General features: G+C 40.9%; 1 protein-coding gene across 2 annotated transcripts in view; it reads right to left on the bottom strand.

The window, feature by feature from the left end:
- The window catches only part of OSTF1 (osteoclast stimulating factor 1), a 118,666-nt gene that overhangs the window by 11,445 nt on the left and 90,844 nt on the right, over window positions 1-16,377 (bottom strand). The window contains exons 7-9 of one of the 2 annotated variants that reach the window (XM_029616140.1): window positions 15,057-15,106; window positions 5,244-5,322; window positions 3,950-4,048 (exon numbers count right to left, since the gene is read on the bottom strand). In XM_029616140.1, the coding sequence (XP_029472000.1) occupies window positions 3,950-4,048; window positions 5,244-5,322; window positions 15,057-15,106 (228 nt within the window). The remainder of the gene's footprint in view (window positions 1-3,949; window positions 4,049-5,243; window positions 5,323-15,056; window positions 15,107-16,377) is intronic. The other variant, XM_029616149.1, reaches the window with a different exon arrangement.

Below are 16,377 nucleotides of genomic sequence, written 5' to 3'. Positions count from 1 at the left end.
AAGAATTATTACATAGAGGCAAAGACCTCAGCACTGGGGATTATCTGAAAGGTTTATCAGGATTTCTACCAGTTGTTACAATCACAGGTCAAAAACCTCTAAGTAGAATTTTATCTTTTATTGAAAACCAAATTTTTTTTTTGTTTTTAATAAAAGGATCCAGTGTGTATTCAATTGAATTTTGTATCGATGTTACCAAGTTTTTCTCGAGAAACTTTAATTCTCTTTTTGGAAGATATTCTTACTTCCTCTGGTACATTTCTCTTAAGAATCACTTTTTTGCTTTAGATCAATATCAATCATTGCGGTTTCAAATACACTGCCCATGCAATGATATTAAAATCCAAATTGCTTAACGCCCGGCTGGGCTGTAGTTTGCTTTCTCTATGATGCCCGACTGGGCTATAGTCAAATAATGAAATGCATTTTAAATTTCGTAGGTACTACAGAAAGTTACTATAGGGACGACTTAGAACTTATTTTATAAAGTGCAAAATTTTTTCTTTTATAACTTAGCTTTGTTTGCGCTGAAAGGTCGCCAGAAGGTCTGTTCAATTGCTGAACTTTAAATGCGTTGAAGAGACGCCAAAAACACCAACGTACTTTTCACAGGTATGCTGCTTCAGGGCACTATCGTGTCTGGACAAATCATCTTTAAAGACAAAAGATGTTAAATTCTTTAACATCAAAACATTTTTTTCTCACTTACTAGTTCTGTCCCAATCATGTTAAGATCTCCGGGCTTTGAATAATGGCGGCTACGTGCTTTTTCACAAATTGTTTTTTTATAGGTTACTCACAGGAGACGTAGTGACATCATTTTTTACACAGGTGTGTTATTAAATGTCTGCTGAATTAGAGACTGGACCAATCTATTTTGCTGTTCAGTCCTGTGGGTTCTTCACTTCGTAATCTGAAAATCCATTGTTGTTCTTTGTGGTATAATAATTTAGCTCTGTCTCCTCCTCTAACATGTGGTTTAACCTGATCTATAACAAACCAATTAAGTTGCTCAAAGGTATGTTTAAACTGATCACAATGAGAGACAAGAGGTGCATTTTCTCTATGATTTTTAACACAGCTTCTGTGCTCACTAATACGCTTCCTAAATGTTCTTGTTTGTCCCACATACAAACGAGAACAGGGGCAGATAATGATATAAACCACATATGATGTTCCACAAGTACTGTAATTCTTGAGTTTGTATCTCTAATTTGTAATCATGTTTGTGAATTCTTTTAATTGTAATGTTTGTGAACATATAGAACAACGTCCACATTTAAAGTGACCGTAATGTTTGAGAACAGATAAAGCTTGAGTCTGAGGAATGGAAGTATAGAGGGATTTAATGTCCATGGTGACGAACCAAAATCAACTGATGTTATAGTCCAGAGATTCAAACATGCAAAGAAGATGTGATGTATCTCTTATATAATATCTACCTTGTTGTACAAATTCCCTTAAATGACAGTCCACATACTGAGAAAGTGGTTTAAGTAAGGAGTCATTAGAGGAAATGATGGGTCTTCCTGGTGGATTAGATAATCCTTTCTGTACTTTGGGTAAGGTATAGATGGTGGGAGTTCTCGGGTACTTGGGATTTAAATATCGATGTTCCTTATTAGTGATAAATCCTTCTTCTTTTGCCATGCCTGTGATCATCTTAATCTTGCTTAGTAATGACTTAGTGGGATTACTTTGTAACTTACAGTACGTGGTCGTATCACTTAACTGTCTGTAAATTTCAGCAATATAATCGTTCTAATTCATGATTACTATCTAGCCTTCTTTATCAGCAGGTTTGATTGTGATTGTTTTATTTCTTGATAAAGTTGAATTTTCCTTGAACGTTGATCCAGATTATTATGGTATTTAGGATCCTTTTTCTCATGATTTTCCACATCTTTAAGTACAAGACATCAGAAACTCTCTATCAGGGGATGTATTGGATCAGGAGGTATCCATCTAGAAGGACTTTTGACCAATGAGGCATTTATTGTATCAGTTGAAAATTTTTGAAAATAATTTTTCAAGGTTAGCGATCTGATGAATTTATGAAAATCCACACGGAACTGAAAAGGGTCATGTTTTTCCATTGGAACAAATGAGAGGCCCAAATTAAGAATAGTATTTTCTTCTTTGGACAGTGTGTGATTTGATAAATTAATCACTACATTTTCTTGCCTCTGTATGTTCCCCGTGACCGTGTTGTCATATTGTTTGGTGCATTTCTGAACTCTCTCCAGTTTTTCTTTCCCCTTTTTTTGCCTGTGTTTCCTTTTTCCAAAAAACTATTTTCTGTGTTGGTATTCTCATATTCTTCTTCTTCTGATGATCCTTCAGAGGAGTTATTAAACGTTTCACGTCTGGGTAATTTGGTCTTGGGATGCATCCATGAGTATACTCTACCTTTTACTTAATCATTTTCATCTCGTTTAAATTTAGATGTTTTATAGTCTTTAAGTTCTCTACTGAAATTATCCATGGATTTCTGAAGGTCTGAATAATGCTGATCAAAGCTTTCAGTACTGATATCTGTTTTCAACGCTGTAAGTTTTTCATAGAGAAAATGCACCTCTTGTCTCTCATTGTGATCAATTTAAACATACCTTGGAGCAACTTAATTTGTTTGTTATAGATCAGGTTAAACCACATGTTAGAGGAGGAGACAGAGCTAAATTATTATACCACAAAGAACAACAATGGATTTTCAAATTACGAAGTGAAGAACCCACAGGATTGAACAGCAAAATAGATTGGTCGAGTCTCTAATTCAGCAGACATTTAATAACACACCTGTGTAAAAAAATGATGTCACTATGTCTCCTGTGAGTAACCTATAAAAAACAATTTGTGAAAAAGCACGTAGCCGCCATTATTCAAAGCCCGGAGATCTTAATATGATTGGGACAGAACTAGTAAGTGAGAAAAAAATGTTTTGATGTTAAAGAATTTTATTAGTTGTGACATTACAGATTATGTCTTTTGTCTTTAAAGATGATTTGTCCAGACACGATAGTGCCCTGAAGCAGCATACCTGTGAAACATATGTCGGCATTTTTGGCATCTCTTCAATGCATTTAAAGCTCAGCAATTGAACAGACCATCTGGTGCTTCTGGTGTCCTTTCAGCGCAAACAAAGCTAAGTTATAAAAGAAAAAATGTTGCGCTTTATAAAATAAGTTCTAAGTCGTCCCTATAGTAACTTTCTGTAGTACCTACGAAATTTAAAATGCATTTCATTATTTGACTATAGCCCAGTCAGGCGTCATAGAGAAAGCAAACTATAGCCCAGCCGGGCATTACAGAGAAAGCAATTTGGATTTTAATATCATTGCATGGGCCGTGTATTTGAAACTGCAATGATTGATATTGATCTAAAGCAAAAAAGTGATTCTTAAGAGAAACGTACCAGAGGAAGTAAGAATATCTTCCAAAAAGAGAATTAAAGTTTCTCGAGAAAAACTTGGTAACATCGATACAAAATTCAATTGAATACACTCTGGATTATTTTATTAAAAACAAAAAAAGAAGATAAAATTTGGTTTTCAATAAAAGATAAAATTCTACTTAGAGGTTTTTGACCCGTGATTGTAACAACTGGTAGAAATCCTGATAACTTTTCAGATAATCACTAGTGCTGAGGTCTTTGCCTCTATATAATAATTCATTTTAGAAATCACATTGTGGTGACAATATACACTATAACACACCAGCCATTTCTTCTTTTTCCATGTTTATAATTATACTGGTGTATCCTTAATTATTGGCATATCTCCACTGTGCAAAGCCAATCCCCGAGGCCAAGAATCACCCAAGTTTTCAAGATCTCCATGGCACCCCCATCTATGAGAAACACAGGATCGTGCCTGAACTCAATTATATTAGATTTATGTATGAATGAACTTAATGAGTGCCAGACATTGAATTATAAACCCGAGTGGAATACCTTGGTTCGGTCTCTTTTTAAGCAAGGAAGCACAATGAGCATTGGTAGCCATATCCAGAGCCAGCTTCTTTTCATTATTCCTTAAGTCTGTTCTAGCACCTTTGAGGGAAAAATAAGAGTTAACATGGAAGTACCTATTTATTTAATATGTACAAGGCTTCTTTGTCAAGGCTTTTCTTCTCCTGAAACCCCTTTCTTCTCCGAGTGAACATCTTTGCTGCATCTTACTACATTAACAGCGTGGCCAATCACATTAGCACGAATGGTTGAAAACGTTTGCACAAGGCAGGAGTCACGCAAGACACTGTGGCATTACCATCTCTATTAAAGTAGTGCCCCTCAACCCAAGGCTCAGATGCCCCGTGTGGCTCTTCACCTCCCCACCCAAACCATGGCTCCATATGGACCACAAGATGGTTGAATTCCTATTTCCAATCCCATGAGAGGGGGGTCCATTTTCAAAGCCATTTACCTGGGTGCATTGTTTTTCTCTGCCCAGCTAGAAATTCGCAGGGGCTCCCACACGTGCAATGCTTTTAACCAGGTTAGAAGAGACACTCCCAGGGGTGCATTTAGCTTGGGGGGAGGGGGGGGAGGAAAACAGCACACACATTTATTTCTAAAATTACATGGGCTCTTTTACATGTTTTCTCCACTCCCCCTACCCCAAGCTGCCCACACAAACAGCAGCTGCAAAGTCAGCACAGAAGGCCCCAGCATGCACACTTTACGCTGGGAAGATTTATTCTTTCCAGATTGGCTGAAAGTACGCAGGTGAATGCTCTTGGGTACTTTGAAACTAAATGGACTATTTGAAAATTGCCCCCATGAAGGATAACACTTTCTTCTAAAGAAAAAAAAAATTAAGATTACAGTTAAATTTGATTCTTTAGGACTTGAAGTTCATGTAACAAAAGGGCAGCAAGAAAAGTCCCATTATGAATTCATAGGTCTGACACTGGAATGAAGACGGTTTTTAGATGAACCAAATACTAGAACAAGTTTTACGAATTCTGTGCTGTGGACCTGCACAGTAAGTAGATGTAAAGGAAAAAAAAAAGGTATACACAACAATGCAACCTATACAATTTTGTATAATGTAAATCCTTCCTCCCGACAAAATAAAAAAAAAATCTGCCCGTGACTCCACCTCCAAAAATATATTTCATAAACTGTTTCCAGTTTCAAGATTAAAATGGAAATCAACACAAGATGAAGTTTATAAACCAAAGCATACACATCAATGAAACAGTTCTGTCACTTTGAGTACTGCCAACTTTGTCCAGCTCCTTACCTTTCGCCAGCAGCAGTTCTATTATGTCTCCATACCCTTTCCACGAGGCTGCGTGTAATGCTGTGTCTCCTAACTTGTTCTGTGAGAGTGGAAAACGTTGCACGTTCAGGTCCAATCTCACATATTTCAGATGGATACATATGGATATTCCAGTCCTATGCAGGCACACACACATTTTCATCTGTCCTACTTTTCCCTTTTTCTTTGATTTCACAAAATCTGGTGGAAGGCTGGTAGGTTCAATTCCGAGCATGCCACCTTGTGGTCTCATGGATAGTTTAGCAATTGTCCATGTACTAAGGCCCTAAAGCAGTTGTTTGTAGTCTTGATATGTTACGTTTTAACCCAATGCAGGTTAATAATAAAGCTCATTTAAATGAAGGTATCATATTCAAAAATATTATAACACCATGAGGCAGGCTGCTTTAACATATGGTAATGGGGTTTAAAAAAGTCCCTTTCCCCCAAAACCAAGTAAGAGACAACATGCAGTTCAAAGTACAAGGCAGCGCAGTCACCATTCCGGCAAGAACTGCTCCTCCTGTTGTTTCCCTAGTCTTTCTCCTGTTAGTTGGACTTTAATATGCACCCATGCTTAATAAGTCTGTCGTAAATCCGAATTTGATTGTTATTTGCTATTTGTTTTTTTGTAATAATTTTAAGTCGTTCTCTGCTTTATCTATAAGTTCTTACGAAGTTAGCCCTGTTATTTGTAACCTCTTGTTCGATGTAATTTCCAACTTTGGTTCTATGTAAACCGACGTGATATGTACCAGTACATGAACATCGGTGTATAAAAGCCTTTAAATAAATAAATAATGAGTCCTGGGGGTGGCAGGGGGCTGTGATGTGCCAGTCTGGCAGGGGAGGGCTGGATCAGACTCTTGAAGTGGCTGAATTAGGCAGTGTGAGGGGTGAGAAGGAATGGCAGAGACCTCCACCCCCCAACCATCAGGTTTCCTTGCAGCCTGTGCTAATTGGATCCACATGTCCAACCCAGTTAACATAGGCTGCAGAGGCTAGTGCAGAGGCCTTACAATGGCCATACTATGTCCATGGCCATGGTATATCATGCGTTGAACTGCAGGCCACAAGTGATAATATATAGACCTCCATAGTGTCTTATGCAGCAAACAGGTTTGATATTATTCTCAGCTAGAGTCAATGTACGGACTATTTGTTCTCTGTTGCCCATCATTGTTCTCTTAAAGCTCTATTCATTAAACCAAGGGTGGAAAAGTCCCAGATGTCTGGTTAACCAAAGCTTAATTACTACGTCACACAGCAATGGAAATATTTCTATAACCTGAAGCAACTCTTGTAGCCAGGCCACACAGGAAGAGAGATACCATTGTGGCCTGAATCAGCCCCTACCACTGAGCTGCTGTCAGGTCACATAGGAAAAGAAATATTGCTGCAACTCTGCTGTCAAGTCATGTAGGGTAGGAGACATTGCCTTAGCCTGAGGCAGCCCCTGCTGCTGGGCCACCCAAGATAGTGACAATGATGATGCAACTCAAGGGAGTCCCAGACAACCCCCTTCACCTGTGGATGTTGGAAGAAAGAGGGGTCTGTGGCTTGAGAAAATGGGAAAAGAAGGGAAGAAAAGGCTGGAAGGAGTAAGAAAACATTAGCAACTAAACTAAAAAACTTAAACTAGATAAACTAAAAAAAAAAAAAAAAGCAAAAAGCAAACTCCCCCCCAAAAAAAGATGCAGAAAAAAAGAGTAAAATATAAACTTAGCAAGGAAAAAGCAGCAAAAAAATTCACTTATTAGTTTAAAAAAAAAAAAATTCTCTGGCTCCTAAAATATTTTGGTTTGTGCCTATGTTTTCTAAATTTTCTTCCACCGCTTCATTAAACAGTGCTAAAAATATTGCATGTAATTAACTGATTGCAAATAGCTTAAATCACATGAAAAACAGGGGTTTTTGCATTCTTCATGAGTTAAGTCATTCAAGAATAGTGTCTCCAAAGTTAGGGGCAGGCAACTCCGCTCCTTGAGTTCCACAAAAAGGTCCAGTTTTTGGGATATCCACGTGACATATGCAACGAAGGCAGTGTATGTAAATTCCTCTCATGCATATTTCACTGTGGATATCCTGAAAACCTAAGCTGTTTGCAGTACTTGAGGACTGGAGATGCCTATGCTTGGCTCTCCTATCTGCACACACTTTGAGGGGCCTATTCATTAAAGGGTGCTAAATTTTACAAGTATCATATGATAGTCCACCACATACATTCACTGGTATGTATATATAAAATAGTACACACAGGGGTGGATTTTAAAAGGCGCGCGAATAGCCTACTTTTGTTTGCGCTCCAGGCGCCTCCCGGAGGGAGGCGTAAATCCCCGCGCGCGAGCGGGCCTCCTGCGCGCCGGGCCGCGACCTGGGGGCGGGTACGGAGGGCGCGGCCACGCCCCCGGACCGCCCCGGGCCGTAGCCACGCCCCCGTACCTGCCCCCAAAACGCTGCCGACACGCCCCCGAAACGCCGCGACGACCGGGCCCGCCCCCGACACGCCCCCGACACGCCCCCCTCGGAGAACCCCGGGACTTACGCGAGTCCTGGGGCTCTGCGCGCGCCGGGAGGCCTATGTAAAATAGGCTTCCCGGCGCGCAGGGCCCTGCTCGCGTAAATCCGCCTGGTTTTGGGCGGATTTACGCGAGCAGTGCTCTGAAAATCCGCCCCACAATGGATTAAGTTAGTTTTACTTTATTATTTTAATTAAGATTTTTCCAACTTTGTAACATAATTTAGTCATTTGGAGTTTATTGCAAATGAATAAAATCCTTGAACATGTATTAAGAATGTTAATTATAGAAACACAAAATATTAACTATTTTATATATGAAATTAATTCCAAAAAACGTAAAACAGCTGCAGTCTGGTAACACACTACAAGGCCCTTACTTATCCTGTAGAAAACAAAAAAGACATTTAGAGGCCTTAAACATCAGCTTTTCATTGATGATGTGAGATATTAGCACTGGCAGCTATTTCACTCTTTAGTTGCAGAATCTTTAAATTTACATGGTAAACCTACAGCTAGGTTAAAAATCAGTTTGCACGGGGAGGATATGACGTCACCAAGGCCATCGGACACTTAAATGAGAGCTCCTCACCTCGCCAGGATAATTTTAGCAATATCTCTGGCATCACTTGAACGGTTTCCCTCCCAGCTTACCAGTTTCGTTTATGACAACTTGCAGATGTTAAATGGAAATCAGTTGATTTCTGAAAATTTTCGTACCAAAAACTGGATAGCAGCCTGGAGGCCAAGAAAGAGAAAATGGCGGTGGAAAATTGCACTGACTTAGAACCAGGCCATGATGCCATCTAGAATTTCCATGCTGAATTTCGCAACTAATTTCCAACCTTCCCCAAATATCAAAAATTATAAAAAAGAATTAATGGACTTAATGGGTGTCATAAAAGAAGAGATTTCCAAGATGGGCTGGCGACCACGATTTCGAGTCTGCCAGAGAATCCCAAGCTGCAGAGATTTGCCGCCTGAAAGGTGACTATAAAACGCTGCAAATGAATATTTCATTGACCGCTAAGGTTGAGGATCTGGAAAAAATATCACGGCAGGCAAATTTGAGATTTCAAGGGGTACCAGAGACCCCAGAGTACCTTGACTGTATGGCGATAGTGGCGCACATCTATCAAGTAGTTCTAAGGCGGCCTCTTTGGAGAGCATGGCTTTTTCACAACAGGGTCAACATCGAACTCGAGAGTGTTCTCTGGGTCCCAAAACTGCGAACCGACCTCACGATATCATAGCATGTTTTCATAGTTATGCTATCAAAGATAAGGTGTTTAACCTGGCCAGAAAATAACCGCATGGGCAGTGGGAAGGCCACAAAATTCTCATTTTTGCAGACCTCTTGCCCATCATGCTCTGGAAGCGGCAAGAGATGAGACCTATCACCAGCATTCTTTGCAAGGAGAACATTCAATATCATTGGCTTCATCTGTTCGGGCTTTGGTTTTCCTTCAAAGGCTCTTCTCATCAGGTGCAATCTACTGCTGAAGCTGCAATGATTCTGCAAGAAGCTGGTTATACAGTGCAGGCTAGTGTCCAGCAACCTCCGAGCACATCTCAGCGAGTCGGCATGGGTGTCAGGCACCTCCAGAGAAACTCTGAGGGAGCTGTACTGCCACAGATAATACCTGATATTGCTGCAATTGTCCTCTCTAACTGTTACGCATATCCTGGTTAACCAACCACGTACTTGGTTGGGCTTTCTAGTTGCGTGAGATATACTGTTTAATAGGCCATTTTTATATTGGCTTTTACCATTTGTTTTTGTTACTTTGAACAATGGCTACAGGCTATCAGTCATAGTAGCCTGGTGAGTTGGGAGTCCGAGGTCCTTTATAGCTAATCCTCCTATCTTTTGTATGGAACTGCAATTTTTCTTAGGTGGTTCCTCATGGGGGGAGGGGGGGATGGGTTGGGTGGGTGGGTTCTTCAGATTGGTATCCATGAACAAAGTTTCCTGGGGGGGGGGGAATATTAGCGATCCTGGGCTGGGAAATCTGGGGTTAACTTTGCTTAAAATAGGGGATCTTGTTATAATAAGCATCGACTTCCCACTAATGGTTGTTTGTTATTTATATTATGGTATGACTCCCTTAAAATTTTACCTTTAAATGTTAAAGGGCTAAATTCTCATCATAAGCAGCAGCTGTTATTTTCTGATTTGAACAGAATGCAGGTCTTTATAGCGTTGATGCAAGAGACACACTTAAAAAGCAGATATGAATGTCTACTGTGTTCAGATACGTATCCTTCTCAATTTTGGACAGCATGCTCTAAAACGGTCAAATATACAGGAGTAGGGATCCTTTTTAGAAAGGATTTTATTTTTGATTTTGTCTCCTGCTATAAGGATCCTCATGCTAGATTCCTTATATCAGTGATTATAGTGGAGGGTGAGAAATACACACTTGTAAACCTATATGCTTCTAATATGAAACAGGGTTCTTTTTTTCTCTGCTCTGGGAGCGATTATATCCACATGATCAGAGGGCTATCTACTGATAGCCAGTGATTGCAACATTACACTAAATCCCGAATTGGACAACTCTTTGGGATCTGACTCGGTCTCCTCTAGTGATCGTGCTCTGTTTAGGGCGTTTATATCACAGGGTAGTCTTGTTGATGCTTGGAGATCCCATTATCCTAGATCCAGAAATTATACTTATTTCTCAAATGTTCACAAATCATATTTACATAAGAACATAAGAAATTGCCATGCTAGGTCAGACCAAGGGTCCATCAAGCCCAGCATCCTGTTCCCAACAGAGGCCAAACTAGGCCACAAGAAACTGGCAAGTACCCAAACACCAAGAAGATCCCATGCTTCTGATGCCAGAAATAGCAGCGGCTATTCCCTAAGTCAAAATGATTAATAGCAGTTAATGGACTTCTCCTCCAAGAACTTATCCAAACCTTTTTTAAACCCAGCTACACTAACTGCACTAACCACATCCTCTAGCAACAAATTTCAGAGCTTAATTGTGTGTTGAGTGAAAAAGATTTTTCTCCGATTAGTCTTAAATGTGCTACTTGTTAACTTCACAGAATGCCCCCTAGTCCTTCTATTATTTGAAAGTGTAAATAACCGATCCACCTCTACTCGTTCAAGACCTCTCATGATTTTAAAGACCTCTATCATATGCCCCCTCAGCCGTCTCTTCTTCAAGCTGAACAGCCCTAACCTCTTCAGCCTTTCCTCATAGGGGAGCTGTTCCATCCCCTTTATCATTTTGGTTGCCCTTCTCTGTACCTTCTCCATCGCAACTATATCTTTTTTGAGATGCGGCGACCAGAACTGTACACAGTATTCAAGGTGCAGTCTCACCATGGAGCGATACAAAGACATTATGACATTTTCCATTTTATTAACCATTCCCTTCCTAATAATTCCTAACATTCTGTTTGCTTGTTTGACTGCTGCAGCACATTGAGCCGACAATTTCAAATTATTATCCACTATGATGCCTAGATCTTTTTCCTGGGTGGTAGCTCCTAATATGGAACCTAACATCATGTAACTTCAGCAAGGGTTATTATTCCCTATATGCACACCTTGCACTTGTCCACATTAAATTTCATCTGCCATTTGGATGCCCAATCTTCCAGTCTTGCAAGGCCCTCCTTTAATGTATCATAATCCGCTTGTGATTTAACTACTCTGAATAATTTTGTATCATCCGCAAATTTGATAACCTCACTCATCACATTCCTTTCCAGATCATTTATAAATATATTGAAAAGCACTAGTCCAAGTACAGATCCCTGAGGCACTCCACTGTTTACCCTTTTCCACTGAGAAAATTGACCATGTAATCCTTCTCTCTGTTTCCTGTCTTTTAACCAGTTTGTAATCCACGAAAGGACATCATCTCTTATCCCATGACAAATTGACTTATTGTTTTTGGATAAAGGGCTTATGAATAGAGTATCAGCTGTAGATATAGAACCATTTACTTGGTCAGATCACACACCTATATAAATGTCATTAGTTTTTCGTGACTATAAGGGCCAACTCTTTTAGGAGTTTAATAATAGTTTACTAGAAGATGAGACATTTGTGGATCAACTCCAGGCTGATAATCAGGACTACCTGGATTTCAATGACACTGGGGATATGTCCCCTGTAGTCATATGAGATTGTTTAAAAGCAGTCATGAGGGGTAAGCTAATAGCCAGGGCCTCCTATGTTAAGCAGTTAATGGAGAAGGATACATCAGCTTTAATGAGGCAAATAGCTCATTTGGAACAAATGGATAAGCGAACGTCCTCCCAAACCTGTCCTCGCCAATTGCAGATCTGCAGAACAAAGTTGGGTGAGCCTGACTCTGCTAAGGTTGCTCACCAATTAGAATTGGTTCATCAGAAGAATTATGAAGGGAGGAACAAGGCGGGTAAATTATTAGTTAATAAATTGAAAGCAAAACAACTACAAAATAATATAGTGAAACTCAAATAAGAGCATGGTAACATGTTGACTGCTAACAAGGATATCTGCCCAAGATTTCTGCACTTTATTCAGATTTATATAATGTTAATGCCTCCATTGTCCCGGATGCGATAGGCCACATTTTATCCAGAGTTTTGATTCCTGTGCTAGAGGAAGCCCAACGGTTTCAATTAGAAAAAGAGATATCTCAAATAGAAGTTTCCATCGCGATAAAACAGTTAAAAAATGGCAAATCACTGGGCCTCGATGGCTTTATAGCTCGCTTCTATCAAAAATTCTTCTCAGTACTTGTCCCCCCTTTGACACAAATGTTTAATGCCTTATGAGATGATTGCTCTCATTTGGCTGGTATTACTATTATAGTTAAACCAGATAGAGACCCCATAGCATGTGGGTCCTATTGCCCAATTTCTCTTATAAATATTGACTTAAAAATTGTATCTAAAATATTCGCAGACAGGCTGAATAGCTTCATATCTCATAAAATTCATCCGGATCAGGCTGGTTTCATCCCTGGCGGATGGCTTCAGACAACGTATGCAAAATAGTTGATTCAATATGATGGGCCCGTCGACAACAGATTCCTTTCTTGTTGCTTACTGTTGACGTGGAAAAGCAGTTGATCTTGTACTTTGGCCTTATTTATTTAAGGTATTGGAGAAAATGCAATTTGGGCCCTTTTTTATCACATGGATTCGCAAATTATACGATTCCCCCAAAGCTTGCATACAGGTCAATGGGGGCTACTTGAATGCCTATCCCGACTGGCGTGGCACTAGACAGGGTTGCTGTTATCCCCATTACTATTAGCATTATTTTTAGAACCCTTTGCTTAGCACAATAGGGTCAACCCCCAGATTTTTGGGATTCAGGTTAGGGATTACTCCTCTAAACTATCCCTATTTGCCGATGATATTTTATTTACACTGGTGAATCCCTCTATCTCTTTATGGGAGTTTGTAAGTGAGATGTCACAATTTCGTTCTGCATCGGGCTTTAAAATTAATTGGGATAAATCAGAGATTCTGAATATTTCTTTATCTGCACCTCAAGAAGAGATATTGCAGCAGTCCTTCGCTTTGAAATGGGCCCCCCATAAAATTAAGAATTTAGGGGCGCCCTGTGGCCCTTTTTCATCGCCATGGGAACAGACGTGAAGAAAAAATATCACCTGAAACTGGAATAGGAAAAACAATAGAACTGCAATGTGAGGGAGAGACCCGATCGGAAGCCCCGACCCCCCCCCCCCCCCCAGTCACCAGGGGCATCTCTGACCGTTGAAAGGCGCCCTGCCACCAGGCGCCGCCCGCCGAAGGGGAGCGACAAAGGGGCCCTACATTTTGTGCACCCCTTAGTGCAACCTTTAGTGCAAATGCCAGTTAATATCTTTGCAATTGAATATCTCTCCTTTGTTTAATATACTTCCTGTTATCCCTTTTTGCTCAATTGTTAAAAATCTTGCATTTTGAGCTTTTGTAAACCGTTGTGATGGCCTTTCCGAATGACGGTATATAAAACGCAATCAATCAATCAATCAATCAATAAATAAATAAATAAATATTGTATCCTTTTCCCTCATTCAGGGGCGGATTTTCAGAGCCCTGCTCGCCGGGAAGCCTATTTTACATAGGCCTCCCGGCGCGCGCAGAGCCCCGGGACTCGCGTAAGTCCCGGGGTTCTCCGAGGGGGGCGTGTCGGGGGCGTGTCGGGGGACGGGCCCGGTCGTCGCGGCGTTTCGGGGGCGTGTCGGCAGCGTTTTGGGGGCGGGTACGGGGGCGTGGCTACGGCCCGGGGCGGTCCGGGGGCGTGGCCGCGCCCTCCGTACCCGCCCCCAGGTCACGGCCCGGCGCGCGGGGATTTACGCCTCCCTCTGGGAGGCGTAAATCCCCCGACAAAGGTAAGGGGGGGTTTTAGACAGGGCCGGGTGGATGGGTTAGGTAGGGGAAGGGAGGGGAAGGTGAGAGGAGGGCAAAGGAAAGTTCCCTCCGAGGCCGCTCCGATTTCGGAGCGGCCTTGGAGGGAACGGGGGTAGGCTGCGCGGCTCGGCGCGCGCCGGCTATACAAAATCCATAGCCTTGCGTTCGCCGATCCAGGTTTTTAGCAGATACGCGCGGCTCCGCGCGTATCTACTAAAATCCAGCGTACTTTTGTTTGCGCCTGGAGCGCAAACAAAAGTAGGCTATTCGCGCGCCTTTTAAAATCCGCCCCTCAGCGTATACCACTGAGCTAGAGATTTGTATAGTGTATTTTTACATTTGTTCATTGTGGTTTCTAATAAAAACTTTTAATTATAAAAAAAAAAAAAAAATTCATTTTCACAGGACAAGGTTTTGAGCTTTTATTCTTTAGTGAATAAGGGGGATCACCTTAAATTTTAACAGGTGACGACTGGCCTTATCACGCATAGGGACAGTAACTTTCAAACTGGTGTGAGTGTGCACATTTGCACGCATGTGTCGGCCCGCACCCAGGTATGCGGTCATTTTATAACATACGTGTTCATGTTAAAAAATAACCTGGCCGTGCACACGTGTGCCAAATTTTAAGTGGACATATCTCGGCAGCATTTACAATTCACTTGGCACGTGTGAGCCTGACATATTTGCGCATCCCCTAATTAATGCATGCGTCTGGCTTTTAAAGTTCACCTTTAAATTCTTTACTACTCTTTTGTAAATAGATCCCAGAATGTGAAGCTCCAATGAGTACACTTTTACCAGGTCTCAGGAATGGACAGCATTTAAAAGATGTGGCTCAAACCCTTCATTCAGTCCAATTGAGAAGGAAGACTCTGCAGACCCAGGAATCTGCTTACCTGTTGGTTGAGTTCAATATTTGGCTGTGCAAGCAAGACTTCCACTACATCTAAATAAAAACAACAGAAATAACTTAGTAAAATTACAAACTTTCCTTGTGAATTAAAGCATAACATAGTAAGATGCTAGATGACGGTAAAAAATATTTGGCCCATCCAGTCTGTCCGGTTATTTTCATCTCAACGGCAGGGATACAGTATATTCCAAATACCAGCTGTAGAATCCATAGCCGCTTGTAGGATATCACTTTTATCCAAGTTAGTTTTTGTTTTACTCATTGTATTTTCTATCATTTATTTATTTATTTATTTATAATCTTTTCTCTACTGTTGTTAAGTAGAGAACGGTTTACAGTGAGGCACATATATACATCCTGGGTAAATGAGGACCCAAAATGCCATAGTTAATCCAACACCCTGTTTCCTTCCCATTCTCCATGTCTTACCCGCTAGTTCTGTAATAGTCTAAAACTACTGTCAAAACCAGTGAAGCTTTGCCCTTACATTCGATCTCCTAGGTCCCCATGGACTGCCCGCCACCACCAGCCTGCCCGCCTCAACCTAGTTGATTTCTGGAGAGTAGTAGCCTACTGGAACTAACCTGGCTACCCCATAGTCAGCAGTACTGCACAGTTGTGCTTTCGTTTAGTAGCAATCAGACCATCCAGTCACTCAGATCTGCCTCTGGCACAATGCCACAAGCCCCAGCTGGTATCTGGCTTCCCTTATTTTATTTTCAAATATATCAAAGCAGATTACAATGAAAAGTTACATAATACAAACATATATATAGCTTACATAATGCAGCAAATAATAAATATAAAGCAATACAATAGCAGAAATCAATCTTCCTAAAATGCTTCTACTAAACTACTTCTTAAACTACTTTGTTGTTTCTTGAAAACTGAGTACAAAGGATCCTTTGTACTTACAGAAACAGAACAATGACGGCAGATAAACACCAGACAGTCCATCCCTCATCTCCTCCTCAGCTTTACTGTCCCTTTCTGCTTCTCAGAGATCCTTTGTGATTGTCCCATACCGTCTTGGATTCCATTGGCATTTTTGACTCTACCACCTCTACTGTATCCATGTCAAGGAAATCTAATTAGGTCCATGGGTTAGCTACCATCCTATGACTATGCACTGAAAACCCTTTACTACTGTCAGTTCATGCTGTGTGAGCCACTTCAGATGGCAAAACATTATTCTCTGTGTTCAGTTAAACAGCCCAGGAGCAGGAAGCCTATGTAAAGCTAGAGCATTTCCAGGGCTCTGCATGCACACTGCAAGCACAGCAGAGGTATACCTCAAAGTACTT

The sequence above is a fragment of the Rhinatrema bivittatum genome, chromosome 1 (genome assembly GCF_901001135.1).
Source record: "Rhinatrema bivittatum chromosome 1, aRhiBiv1.1, whole genome shotgun sequence".
Classification (NCBI taxonomy): Eukaryota; Metazoa; Chordata; class Amphibia; order Gymnophiona; family Rhinatrematidae; genus Rhinatrema; species Rhinatrema bivittatum.
Note: the sequence above shows the minus strand (reverse complement) of the source record. Positions and strands in the feature narration are given on the sequence as shown.